Source organism: Rhododendron vialii, chromosome 4a, assembly GCF_030253575.1.
Source record: "Rhododendron vialii isolate Sample 1 chromosome 4a, ASM3025357v1".
NCBI lineage: Eukaryota > Viridiplantae > Streptophyta > Magnoliopsida > Ericales > Ericaceae > Rhododendron > Rhododendron vialii.
The window spans coordinates 1,264,365-1,276,227 of record NC_080560.1 but is presented as its reverse complement, the minus strand read 5'-3'; the positions used below and the strand labels follow the sequence as shown (position 1 = coordinate 1,276,227).

General features: G+C 37.8%; 1 protein-coding gene and 1 long non-coding RNA gene across 5 annotated transcripts; one reads left to right on the top strand and one right to left on the bottom strand.

The window, feature by feature from the left end:
- Positions 1-1,457: 1,457 nt before the first annotated feature.
- On the bottom strand, positions 1,458-5,476 carry LOC131323273 (uncharacterized). The gene is made up of 2 exons (XR_009199140.1): positions 5,182-5,476; positions 1,458-4,066 (listed from the first exon to the last, which is right to left on the bottom strand). It is a non-coding gene; the product is annotated as an uncharacterized LOC131323273 (long non-coding RNA).
- Positions 5,477-6,288: 812 nt separating this feature from the next.
- On the top strand, positions 6,289-10,552 carry LOC131323260 (uncharacterized). Of its 4 annotated transcripts, none has more exons than XM_058354961.1 (3): positions 6,289-6,471; positions 8,667-8,734; positions 8,833-10,552. In XM_058354961.1, exons 1-3 carry the CDS (start codon positions 6,372-6,374, stop codon positions 9,781-9,783), a joined length of 1,119 nt encoding a protein of 372 aa, XP_058210944.1. In that variant the 5' UTR covers positions 6,289-6,371; the 3' UTR covers positions 9,784-10,552. The 4 variants fall into 4 exon arrangements, with proteins under 4 accessions (XP_058210944.1, XP_058210943.1, XP_058210945.1 ...); XM_058354960.1 differs by having other exon boundaries at positions 8,830-10,552; XM_058354962.1 differs by having other exon boundaries at positions 6,389-6,471; positions 8,619-8,734; positions 8,830-10,552.
- Positions 10,553-11,863: the final 1,311 nt, after the last annotated feature.

The window sequence follows — 11,863 nt, the reverse complement described above, 5'->3', positions numbered from 1 at the left end:
AAATCCTTATGATGAAACGGTTTCTGACAATTTGATGATGTGTGGAAAGCCCTATGAACTTTGTGAAACACTTATGGAATTGACGAATAACTTATAATTCGGGATGCGCGTGTTGAATGGAACTTAGAACGTCTAGACTTATTTTACAGTAGCTTTTTTGACTCCGATGGTCTTTGGATCGTCCTCCTTTTGTCCAACTTTTCATAAACTAAACTTTATTATTTTCATTGTTTGTTTTAGTTACCTTTTAATACTTTGAAAACCTTATTAATCGTTGTATAATTGGTCATGATCGATTAAAAATGGGAGAGATGCGAGCGTTTTACCAAAATGAATAGTTTTTTCAACCCACTGAGAGTAAAATGGTGACGTCTTTTGATGTATAAATATTATATGATCCAAACTACTTGGGTTGGAAAGTGCGTTGAACAAGCTTTATAACGGTTCAAACCATGCGCAAAATGGAGTTCGGAAGTGTCCGAAGCAAGCCCGCAAAGTTTGACTTGTTGTGCAGCTTTGAGGATGCGCCTGGGGCGCAATGAAGCTGCAAAACAGGTCAAACTTTGCAAACTTGCCTCGGACACTCCCGAACTTCGATTTCCGCATGATTTGAACCTTTAGAAAGCTTGATCAATTTACTTTCCTACCCACATAGTTTTGATCAAAAATTATTTATACATCAAAAGATGTCACCATTTTACTCTGAGAGGGTTTTCCACCATTATGGGCCTGTTTTTGGTCTTCTCATCTGTGTTCTATTTGTTCATAGTGGAATATATGCTTAGATGGACAGTAATACTTCTTTATTCCATCCTCTCAGTTTGCTTAGGATATTGAGTATAGTATTTTTCATTTTTTCGTTTCTGGTTTCGATTGCGAGAAGTTGTGTTGTGTTTTGTTGTTTATTTAAGCCGTATATTAATTTGGATTTCAAAACATTGAACCATTTGTCTTCTGCTCACAAATCTTCCACTATTGTTCAACTAAACTATCTTTCTTCTGGTAATAGTGTAGAAAGACTCCAGAACGAAATAAGTCCTCTTATCAATGTTTTAGTAGCTTTAGGCTAAGCAAAATTGCATTCATATATGTAAGTCTTGATCTCTTGTTATATATATTAGAACCATTTTTTATTGTCTTCCATGAGGTCGTATGTTTGAGTCCTACGTAGGGCACCAAACCTTGGGGTCATTGGAGTGTTTGCCTGGTCATTAACTTTAGGGTCTCTAAATTAGTTGAGGTGCGCAACCTGTCTCGAACATCCACTAATAAAAAAGGAATCTAAACCATTTTGAATTGTTTTATGATGCTGAGAACCAAAACATGACCATTATTCATACACAACTGATCAAAATCAAACTGCAACACCAATACGACTTTGATTCAAATTTTGAATCTGCCTTGAGCATCTAAATACTTCTCCAAAAAAATTATAAATTGGTAAAGCAATTCGTAGATTTGACACAAATCAACCCATAAAATTGTTATTAGCAATGTCATTAAAGCTGAAATCCTTAACTAGTCCCTGGAGAATCAACAACCATCAAAGCAACTCACAACAATAGACTAAAACAACTCATTAAATAGCTAAAACCAACAATGGAAACAGTCTGAAAATAAATTCCACAACAGGAAAACCACCAAGTCTGATACTACGACTAAAGTTCACAATAAAAAAGCAGCAGCATGCCTAAACCTGAATAGCAACCCAAAACAGCAGCAACCACCAAGTCCAGAACAGCATCCCGATACAGCAGCACAAACTTCCTCTTCTAGATACAAAACAGTAGTCCAAGCTTATTCAGGGATCACCATTTTTGTCACTCGTCTCTTAGAACTAAGACACCGGCTGAACTGATGCAAATTCAGAGAGGCCGGCTAAAGAGAAATTGCAGACAAAATAACTACCAAATAGAACGAGTACGAACCTTGTGATGAGTTTGATGCCCTAGTTCATTCTCAATCATTTGGTGATTCAATCATGAAGATACAAACAGGTTCTAAGCAACTTCTTCCAAAACCTCCCCATCTTTATGGTCATTCCATAGATTCCCCCTAGGGATGGACAGATCGTCAAGGAGGTTGCTCAACCTTTGTGAGATCAATTAAATGCAAAGGTAAAGCAAACACATCTCCCCTTCGTGCATCGTGCACCATGGATGTCACTGCATGACATTCATTAACTCTCGGATCCTACAGATATACTTTCTATACTATCATAGAGAACCATGACAATGAATGACTGGGATGAGACCAATGGCACAACCGTTAGAATCCTGCAAAGGGGACCAAGGCAAAATGATTTGAAGTTTGGAGGAAATACTTTGAATGATGTACTTATTTATACTATGAAGGGGCTAAGGTTAAATTCTTAAACCTGTTTATTTACTTTCTTGTCTCTGAGGGGAAAAACCAATAAACTAAAACTTTTAGATGGACCAAAAGTCATTTTTTTTAGTACCTAAAATAGGTGGAACCAATGAGAATTAGTCAAAATATAGAGGGTGGTTCCCGCTTACCACCCCTGTCCACCGGAGACTACACATATGCATGTATAGATCACCAAAAGCCATAGCTGCATTTCTACATAAACATCTACATAAAGACAAACAGCTCATCAAACCTAATACATCCCTTATATTCAAATCCTGGCATTTGTCTTGGTCTGCGGAATTGCAGACATAATAAGCACAAAATATTTAAGAGCGCTAACCTTGTGATGAGTCTAATGACCTCATTTGCTCTCAATCATGAAAATGCAAACAGATCTTAAGCAACCTCCTCCTCAATTTTTGTCAAAGAGGACGTTCAAATGAGTGCAGCGATAAATGGGAAACTGGGATTGCTCGACCAATAAACGAGGTGAGACTTGGCAAAAACATGGGAGATAGATGGTGACTGGCTGTTGGAGTTATCCGATACTCTCATTTAATATAGGGATTCGAGGATGCATTGTCGTGTTCGAATGCGATTCTCGTCAAAGATCGTTCACCGTTCATGAGGCAAACATGAAGTGCAGAGGGTATGATATTGGCAAACATAAATGTTGAGAAGCAACAATCCATTCTATCAATTCTTAATCCTTGATCATGTCAAAGTGTTTCAGCTAATACCTGCTCTAAAATGCACATCACCTAGAAAAAGCAGCAATCAAAGAACAGTTTAAATTGTTGGAAAGTATCACTTTCATTTTCTCCTCCGATCCTTTCAGCTAATTGGGTTTTGCCACAATTATGTCATGTCTAAATGCGATAATAAAGGAATACCTTCGACCCTGTTCGTTTTGGGATTTTAGATTTGGATTTGTTGATAATGAGTGTAGAGATAAATAGAGTAATGATTGGAAATAAAAGTAATGGTTGGAGAGAGAGAGAGAGAGATGAGAGTAATGATTAGAGAGAAATATGATAATGATTAGAATCCAAAATCCAAAATTCAAAACCCTTAAACGAACGGGGTCTTCATGTTCACGTATTGGATACCTGTGGTTGTTTCCCTAGCGTCCTGTTTGAACATGAGACGCTTTCAATAAACCAAACACAAATCAACTCCATACTTAAACATAAAGGTGATGTCGTTTCAAAGTGGAGTTGGCGATAGTTCCCTTGAATTGTCTTAGTGGAGTTGGCGATAGTTCCCTTGAATTGTCTTCCATAACAATAATGAACGCACGCATCTCTAAGGTATTCAGTTTCTCAACTCTATGTTCATACCGTTCATAATGCATAATTAAGAAACTACCGTCTAGCTTTAAAATGAGGTTCAATGCAATTCTAGCTTTAATGCAATTCCTAATCCAACTGAAGCAGAAAATGAGGTTGTAACTGAAAGTAGAAAAGAACACCTATCACTGATGCTCTAGAGGAGCCAACCAGACAACCCCAATTAAAACCCAAATCCCAATTACCATTGGTCTTTAAACAGCAGTTACCGTCGTTAACTATTATAGAAATGAGAGTTTCTTGGCAAAAGAGAAAACTTACAGCGGCATCGCGCTGAGTCTCAGATGATTTCTGTTGATGGTATGCCCATTAGAGAAACACGCATCGCGGCAGTCATCTTGAAGCTGGGAATGGAAAGAAAATTTTCCATGGAAACATTGAGAATTACACTTTACAACTTCATAATACAAAGTTTTCCACTCAAATAAGCTGTTAACGGAGTCTCCCCAAGAAACAAAACATAAGAGTGATTTCTGCTGTTACAATAATTTTCTGTGTTGATTTTGGTTTTGGTTAACTGGGGTTTATTGTAGCTAAACCTATTTTAAGAAACGTAAATACATCAAGATCAGGTACAGTCTGTATCCAATAAACATGATTTATTACATGGTATATTCTTATAATGATTTCTACAAAATAACTGTCACAGATCATTGAAAAATGAATAATATAGGTAGAAATTGTATGTTCCTAAGAGTTATTTGAACCATGATCTCTTCAAAACGACGTGGTTTTCAAGAACCTCACGTGTTTAAGATGTGAGGTCTTGAAAATATTGTTAAAATTTTATCAAAGAAATCCCTTTATTTCTGCCCCCTCTTCAAATGGGGAAAATTCAATAGCTTGAAGTCGACTGACAAAATCGAATTAGCTCAAAGGCAATAACAATGGCGAATTCCTGAAAATCTAAAGATCTTCTCTCTCGCTCTCTCAACAGGTCTGCTTCTCTCACTCTTCCGGTCTTCTCTCAATTACGTTTTTTTTTTCTTCATAATTTCTGCTACTAGGATGAATTGGCCGGACTAAATAGCAAGGAATTAGCAATACACACATCCACAAGGACCAGTAGTAAACAAATGGATAAGTAATTGTGAGAATGACTTCTCATAACATGTGTAATCAGTAATCCAATACCATCATCTAATCCATCCGATCATACAGGCCCAGTAAATTAAGTCTATTAGCCTATTATGATTACCCAATTCAGAAAATACCCAATTGAGCACGCTCAGATATTAGAAAAATCTGATCTTTCATCATTCAAGTACCTCGTGGTATCACACGGTAAGAAGAAGTTCCCAATTCAGTAAATCCCAAAACTACACAAGATTCGCTGTGAGTTGCGGGAATTTTATCAAGAAACCCATGGGGGGGGGGGGGGGGTGTGGGTTATAAAGATTGTGAAAAAACCCGAATACAAATAAGCATAGGAAAAATTGACGATTAAGAAAGTCTATACCTTATTGCAGTTAACCAATTCAGAAAATGCCCCAATGGAGCAAAGTCAAGTATTAACCAATACCACTATCGCCATTGCGGCTGTTATCGGACTCTGCATCTGAATTCGCCATCAGTTGGAGAGAAAGAACAAACCCTAGACTCCAAACTTCACTTCACCCAAAGCATTTCAGCGACGGGAGAGCAACTGACTGTAAGGTGGCGGGAGACGACTGAATGTATATGCTGTCGAAGTCGCGTTCATTATGGACCAGAGGATTCATTATGTAAACTTTCAACAGCAAAACAGTACGGCCAACAGTAATTCCACAGTCATGTCATTATTAGCTGCCAAGAGGATACTTTCGAAACTTTGTGGTCAGGAGTAATTAGTGGTCAAGATGCATATAAAACACAAGAGTATTTTGCGTGCATAATAATCACACTTTCCAACTTAGCGGCAAGAGGCATGTAAAACACAATAATATCGTGCATAGTAACCACACTTTCAAACATAGAAGCCAAGAGTAATTATTAGGAATCAGAAGTAATTCTTTGCGATCAAGAGATATGTAAAACACAATAGTATGGTGCATAGTAAATATGCTTTCAAAACTTTGTGGCCAAGAGTAATTATTAGCAGCTAGAATTAATTCTTTGCGACCAATAGACATGTAAAACACAAGAGCAAACTTTTGCGTCATGGGCACAAATTATTGCACTCTGGCTTAGAGGAAAAAAAAAAACACACTATTGCATTGTGGCGCAAACTTTGTTGAAGTCGTATTCATCATCCACGCTTTTATACTAAAACTTCCAACCGCAAACTTTTGCGTCCATTGGACTGTGGCGGCAAACTTTGTTGAAGTCGTGTTCACGATTCACCTTTTTTTTGCTAAAACTCATAACCGCAAACATTTTCCTTTTGGCCGCCAACTATTTTGTCATGTACGCAAACTATTCCTGCAAGAAGTTAAAAAAAAGAAGTTTGCTGCAAACTTTGTTTTAGTCGTGTTCATCAGTCACGTTTTTATACCCAAATTTCCAGCCGCAAACGATGAAGGCCGCATTATTGGAGGACCTTATACGACGTCGTTACGGATGATTTTCTTTCAGCCTGAATCGTCGGAATGGATACGCAGGAAGAAATACTGTGCTACGAAAAAGTTGGGAGCTTTTGGATTTCCCACAGGCACTAGCTACAAGCTTTGAATGGGTTCGACAGCTAAAGTACCAGTGTTCGCGACTACTAGTTTGGGCACCAACATTGCAATCGATGTATCTCCAAATATTACTGCTGGAGATCTCAAGAGTAATTCCCTCCTCTCCTTTTTTTTGTTCACTATACTGATTTGTGTCTGTCTCCTCATCTTTGCGGGTGTCATGTGTGTATATCTGTATACTTTTTTGTGTACTTAATAAGAGTGTTGTTATAACCATGACTTTCTGGTGAAAATGGGTTCTTTATGACATTTGGTGATGTGGGTTGCTGGCCTGGTGTTTCAACTTGGTTTTGTATAACCTTGAAACACAACATAGTAGGAATTTTACTTTTCTGGTTTGGCAAGAGTTTTTTTTGTTAAAGAAAAAAAAAGGGTTTGATTCTTTTTGACCATTGCTGAGTTCTTGAGGACATTTGGTGATGTGGGTTGTTGGCATGGTGCTTGAATTTGGTTTTGTAAAACCTTGAAACATCAACATAGTGTAAATTTTTTTCTCTTGGTTTGTCAAGGGTTCTGTATCTATAATGGTGACTGACCATGGCTATCAAAATGGCTGGTTTATCCCTTTTCCCCATTTTTTGAGTTTCTGTTTTGTGTGTGTGTGTTTTAATTTCTAAAGTGTGCGGCCTGTGGTACTCTTGCTTTGAGGATTGGCTAACATTTCTAGGTCCAAGTAGATGCTTGAACGAAAATGATGTTGGTGGGATTTTAAGCGAGTCAAGCCGAGTAGTGGATTTTGCAAGTTTGGCTTGAGTATTTAACCAGTTTTGAAAGGTGTGTTCAAGCTTCTTTTGAAAACTTAAAAAGTTTTAAATATGTGTATTTTGGTGACCCGAAGTCGAGTAACTTGGTTCATCGGACAGGACAGTCCTATACGTTGGAGCATAGTTTTAGGATGGAGCAATGAATTTACCACCCTCATGTTAATGGTCTTGTATAGTAATACGCCAATAGGCACGAATCCTACTGATGATCCAACCAACTCCTTGCCTAGATTATGTTCACTATATAGAAGTCCAAAAGCTTGAATGGGTAGTTTGTCGAGTTAGGTCTGCGCGTTAGAGCACCATCAAATTTTGTTCTCAGTCCCATGATTATGAGGTTGGAATCATTTGTGGAATGCCTACAACTACAGAATAGAAATATTATCGTTTTAAAGGACCCTGATTCACATTGAAGTTTAATCAAATGTGAGGGCTTTGCCTGCGGTAGTGTATGTCCCTTACCATTTTACATGACATAAATCTGCTCTCTTTGTCCTCTGTTGATTCAAGCTTTGGGTCTGAATTCTGTCGTCTTAGATATATTAACTTTAGACATGTGAAAACATTAAGGACAACAACTGGGAAACAAGTCTAACAAGATGAGCTACATGTAAAGATTACAACTTCCATTAGCTCACAATACCATTTTTATCTACCATCCTGCCATATTGTAAAAGACACTTTCCTTAACTTCTTGTTTCGTAAATTTTTTGTCTTCTTGAATAGTTTAAATTGGGACTTGTGTACGCATTACATAGGTTTGCTACCTCCATTAACTCACAAGTACCATGCTTCCCTGCCATCCTATTCTTATTGTAGAGGACTAAAACTTAGCCCAGATGTGATGCAGGATTGTGGTGTGACACCAGTTGGTAGACAAGAATGATAAACCAAAGTTCAACAAGCTTGAAACCGATTTTCTGCATCCACTTATACAATGTCAGAATACCAACCCAAAAGAAGGCCTCGAGACACCGCCAATGTTTGGCCAGATTCCAGATTGTTTGTTCTAGCATTTCTACCAATATGGCTCCACCACTCCTCTAGCAACAACATTCAAACACGATCCTTAATCCTCCAACATAACCTTCAAATACCATGCAATTTGAAAGTTCCAAACGTGTGCAAACTTGCATATTTAGACAACAATAACCCTACTGCTACTGAGAATTTGGCACATTAATGCACCTGAGCACAGGATGTTTTACAACACCGCTAAACTAACTTTAAAGCTGCTTTTGTTCATTCAGGTTGATCCTTAATTTAGGCCTTCAAATTTCTTAAAACTGTATGCTTGGCTCATGTTTCATTTCTGTTTTTCAGTTGTTTTTTTGGCAGAATAACTTGTTTTGTTTGGTTCATCTGATCTTTGTTTTGGGGGAGGCTGACACTCAGTATTCCAAAATATTCTATCTGGCTCTTAACTTGTTGCAAGTTAATTATGTCGTGAAGAGCTCGTAAACGCTTTAAAGCTTAGGCTTTGCTGCTTGGCTAAGTAATTTTTTCAATCCTTGCTGTAGGTGAAATCGAGAGAGCTCACTTGAATTGCTTCCCCAAAGTTGGGGAGATCAGGGCAGATGGATTAATGGTATATTGTCATATTGGTTTCTTTTCTTTCTTTGGTACTAATAATATCAGTGGGTTTTCCATCAATTGTGCATTTCATCATCTAGTTGCCTCTAGCAGGTGAAGAAAAAATCATTCTTCTACCTCCTTCCTGATTCTTTGCCCATAAAGCATGTTTTTCAAGGGGCAAAAGGAGCATGGTTTAGTCACATTGAAGTGTGTTCTCAGAGGGTTTCTGATAAGTTGGGTTTGTCAGAATGTCTTGCTGCTGAAATCAGGGATCAAACCTCTAATAGTTGCAACATTGCTGATTCCCTTCAACCTGAAAACAGTTTATCAAGTGCTAACATGAATAATTCGAGTTGCAGACGAACCAAAAGAGGTACAAAGAGAATTCCACGCCTGAAATCTGTACTTCAATTGGCTTTTGGAAGGGTCCATCTTTCAAAGAGGAAGAAAAGGAAGAGGGTAAAGAAAAATTACTTTCTACATCCTACAGTGGAAGGACTTGAGGAAAGCCTCAGTGTTGGAAATGAAGGAGATATTGCTAAAGAGAGAGAAAATTTTGCTTCTATTACTGAAGGTGATCTGAATGAGGTGCGGAAATCAAATGCATTATTGGAGAACCCTAGTGAGACATTTTCAGAAACTGTGTCAGTTTCAGGCATCATCAAGAAATACTTTTCTGATTATGAGGAGGTGACATTTTGTTCTAATTATACATCTAGAGCTTACAAAAGTCAATGTATAGAGCAACTGACGGCTGCGACAAATGATAATTGCTCAGAGACAAAAGCTAGTGTAATGCCACAGTTTACACCTAAAACTCTTCCAAGAAGTTTACCTTCTCTGTTGCCTACTGACCGAAGTTGCAAAACCTCGAGGAATAAAATTAAGAGACCTGAAGTTGGGAAGCGTCTTGTTGTGGCCTCAAATAAGCTTGGTATTTCTGCAAGCATGCGAAAATCCGCCACTGGTCTTTGTGGCCGTAGAGATCGAAAATTAATGGTGCCCGAATCTTCTTCCCTTGTTAGAAGCTTAGTCTTTGAAGTCAGTGACAGTGATGAATGATCAAACTAAATGGATGCACTCACTGCAGCAAAACACTTAGTAGTTCTTATAAGGAGTCTGAAGGCTTCCCATGAAGAACCTCATTGAACTAATTATATAGTGCAGGGGTAGTTGGCTTTGTCCCTGATCATTGAATATTCTTCATCTTGACCTTTTAATGATGATCTTCCTTAATTGCAATCGCTTCCAAGAGCAGGTAAGATATTTTCTTGCTGGGTGGGAGCTGAAAAGATTGAAACTTTGAGCCTTGAGGACTTCTGGACTAAGTCTCCCGTAAATATTTCGTTCGGTTGGAGACTCGAGACCCTTCTCAGGCTCAGCTTTTGGTCTGGGTACCATTCTTATGCAGTACATTATGCATCAACTGAAGTGTATCGAAAGAGTTATTTGTGTGTTGACGATTCCTCTTCGTCTCAATAGCCTATATCCAATGTAGGATTTTGGTGAGACGAATCAGTTATTTGGAATGATGCTCTGGGTTGTGTGGGACTTCACCAATCCTGTTTCTGTATCATTCTTTCTTTCTTTTAGTTTCACTATATCATCCGGTTTTGCGCGGAATATATGACTGGTGTTTTGTGTTGCTTGAACACTTTTGTTGAGTTTTGTGCCTGAAAAATGTAGGTAATGGGGAATGGCACCATGAAGATTAGAATTTGATCTGGATGTTTCCACTGTTGTATAAAGTATGAAAGTTTTTCTGGTAGACCTTGTTGGCCAATGACTTCTTGTGATTCTTGCATCATCTTGTGAAAGTTGATTTGTATCATTTTGTCTCTGTTCTCTTTTCCTCAAAGTAATACAAATTGTTTGGCAAACCCTTTTGGAAACTTGTTTCCAAAAATATTGTTCTTACAATGCTTGATTTACACCATCTATTGTTTCAAGTATTGTTCAGTTCCATACTTTGTTGTGCCATGAAACTCCATTTCACCATGATTTGCAGTTTTTAATGCTACTAGTAGGTAGCAAGTGTTGTAAACAGAGGGGGGGAAAAGCAAAAGGCAAATGTGAGGTGTCTTGCTTTGGTTAAAAGAACAATAAGTCTATGAAAACAACTTCCGGACACAAATGTGCATGGAGCCGTCCAATGTATGCGGGGTCATGTGTATCGAATAACTCTGAATGTAACTGTGTTAGAAGTCGTGTTTTAAAGCTTTGTTCCTAGCATTGCTGTTAAAAAAATAGTGAACCTACGGAAAGGAATAATATACTTTCCCACTAAAACAACTTTCCTTGCACCCTTTCCAAAGAAAAATATAAGGTACATTAAGGAATCAAGTTACCCATAGTAGGAAGAAACCAATTGATTGGCTGGATCAAATTTTATTGTTCCTTGGAGAGAATATTGTTCTTTCCTGTGGATGCTTTGGAAGTCTACTCACATTCTCCACACAAAAAAAGGAGGGAGGTCTACTCATGTATCTGTATTTTCTAGATGGTATACCTTCTTTTCCTTATGAAAGGGATTTTAGACAAAAAAAAATCTTCACATGGTAGCCAAATAATGATGCAAAGAAATCTTAAAAACTGCTCAAATATATCATATTAAAGGAGGTAGCAATTAAACTGTGCGAACCTTTTAGTTTCTTTTCGATCATGTAATCAAGTATGGGTGGAATCATGAGGCCTCTGGTCCAACGGTATCAATAGTGCACTTAAGTGCCAAGAGAAAAAGGGTCAGATGGTCAACTCATTTCCCTTTTCTTCCCTCTTCTTCAACAATTTCCCCCGCTAATACTTAATTTTTCTTTTGATCGGCAAAAGCCATTTTTGTTAAAATAGTTAGATATAAATCCTTGATCCAATACTAAGCTAAACCCTTTTTTTAACAGAATATACAAGCTAAACTGGTATAACATATTTTCTTCAAGTTTAGCACAACTTCTGTCTTCAAGTGCTGGACTATAGGCTCACTTCACTTCCAGCTTCACTGTCCCCACAAGTTTGACCCAGCTTTTGTTGCTGTGGGTCTACCTAAGCACATGTCCATAATCTTGATGTTCAATTAGAAATCTTAGCGAAGAAGAAAAAGTCATCACATAGAAATAGTTAGCTTTTGTTTAAATAGTTTTTTGTT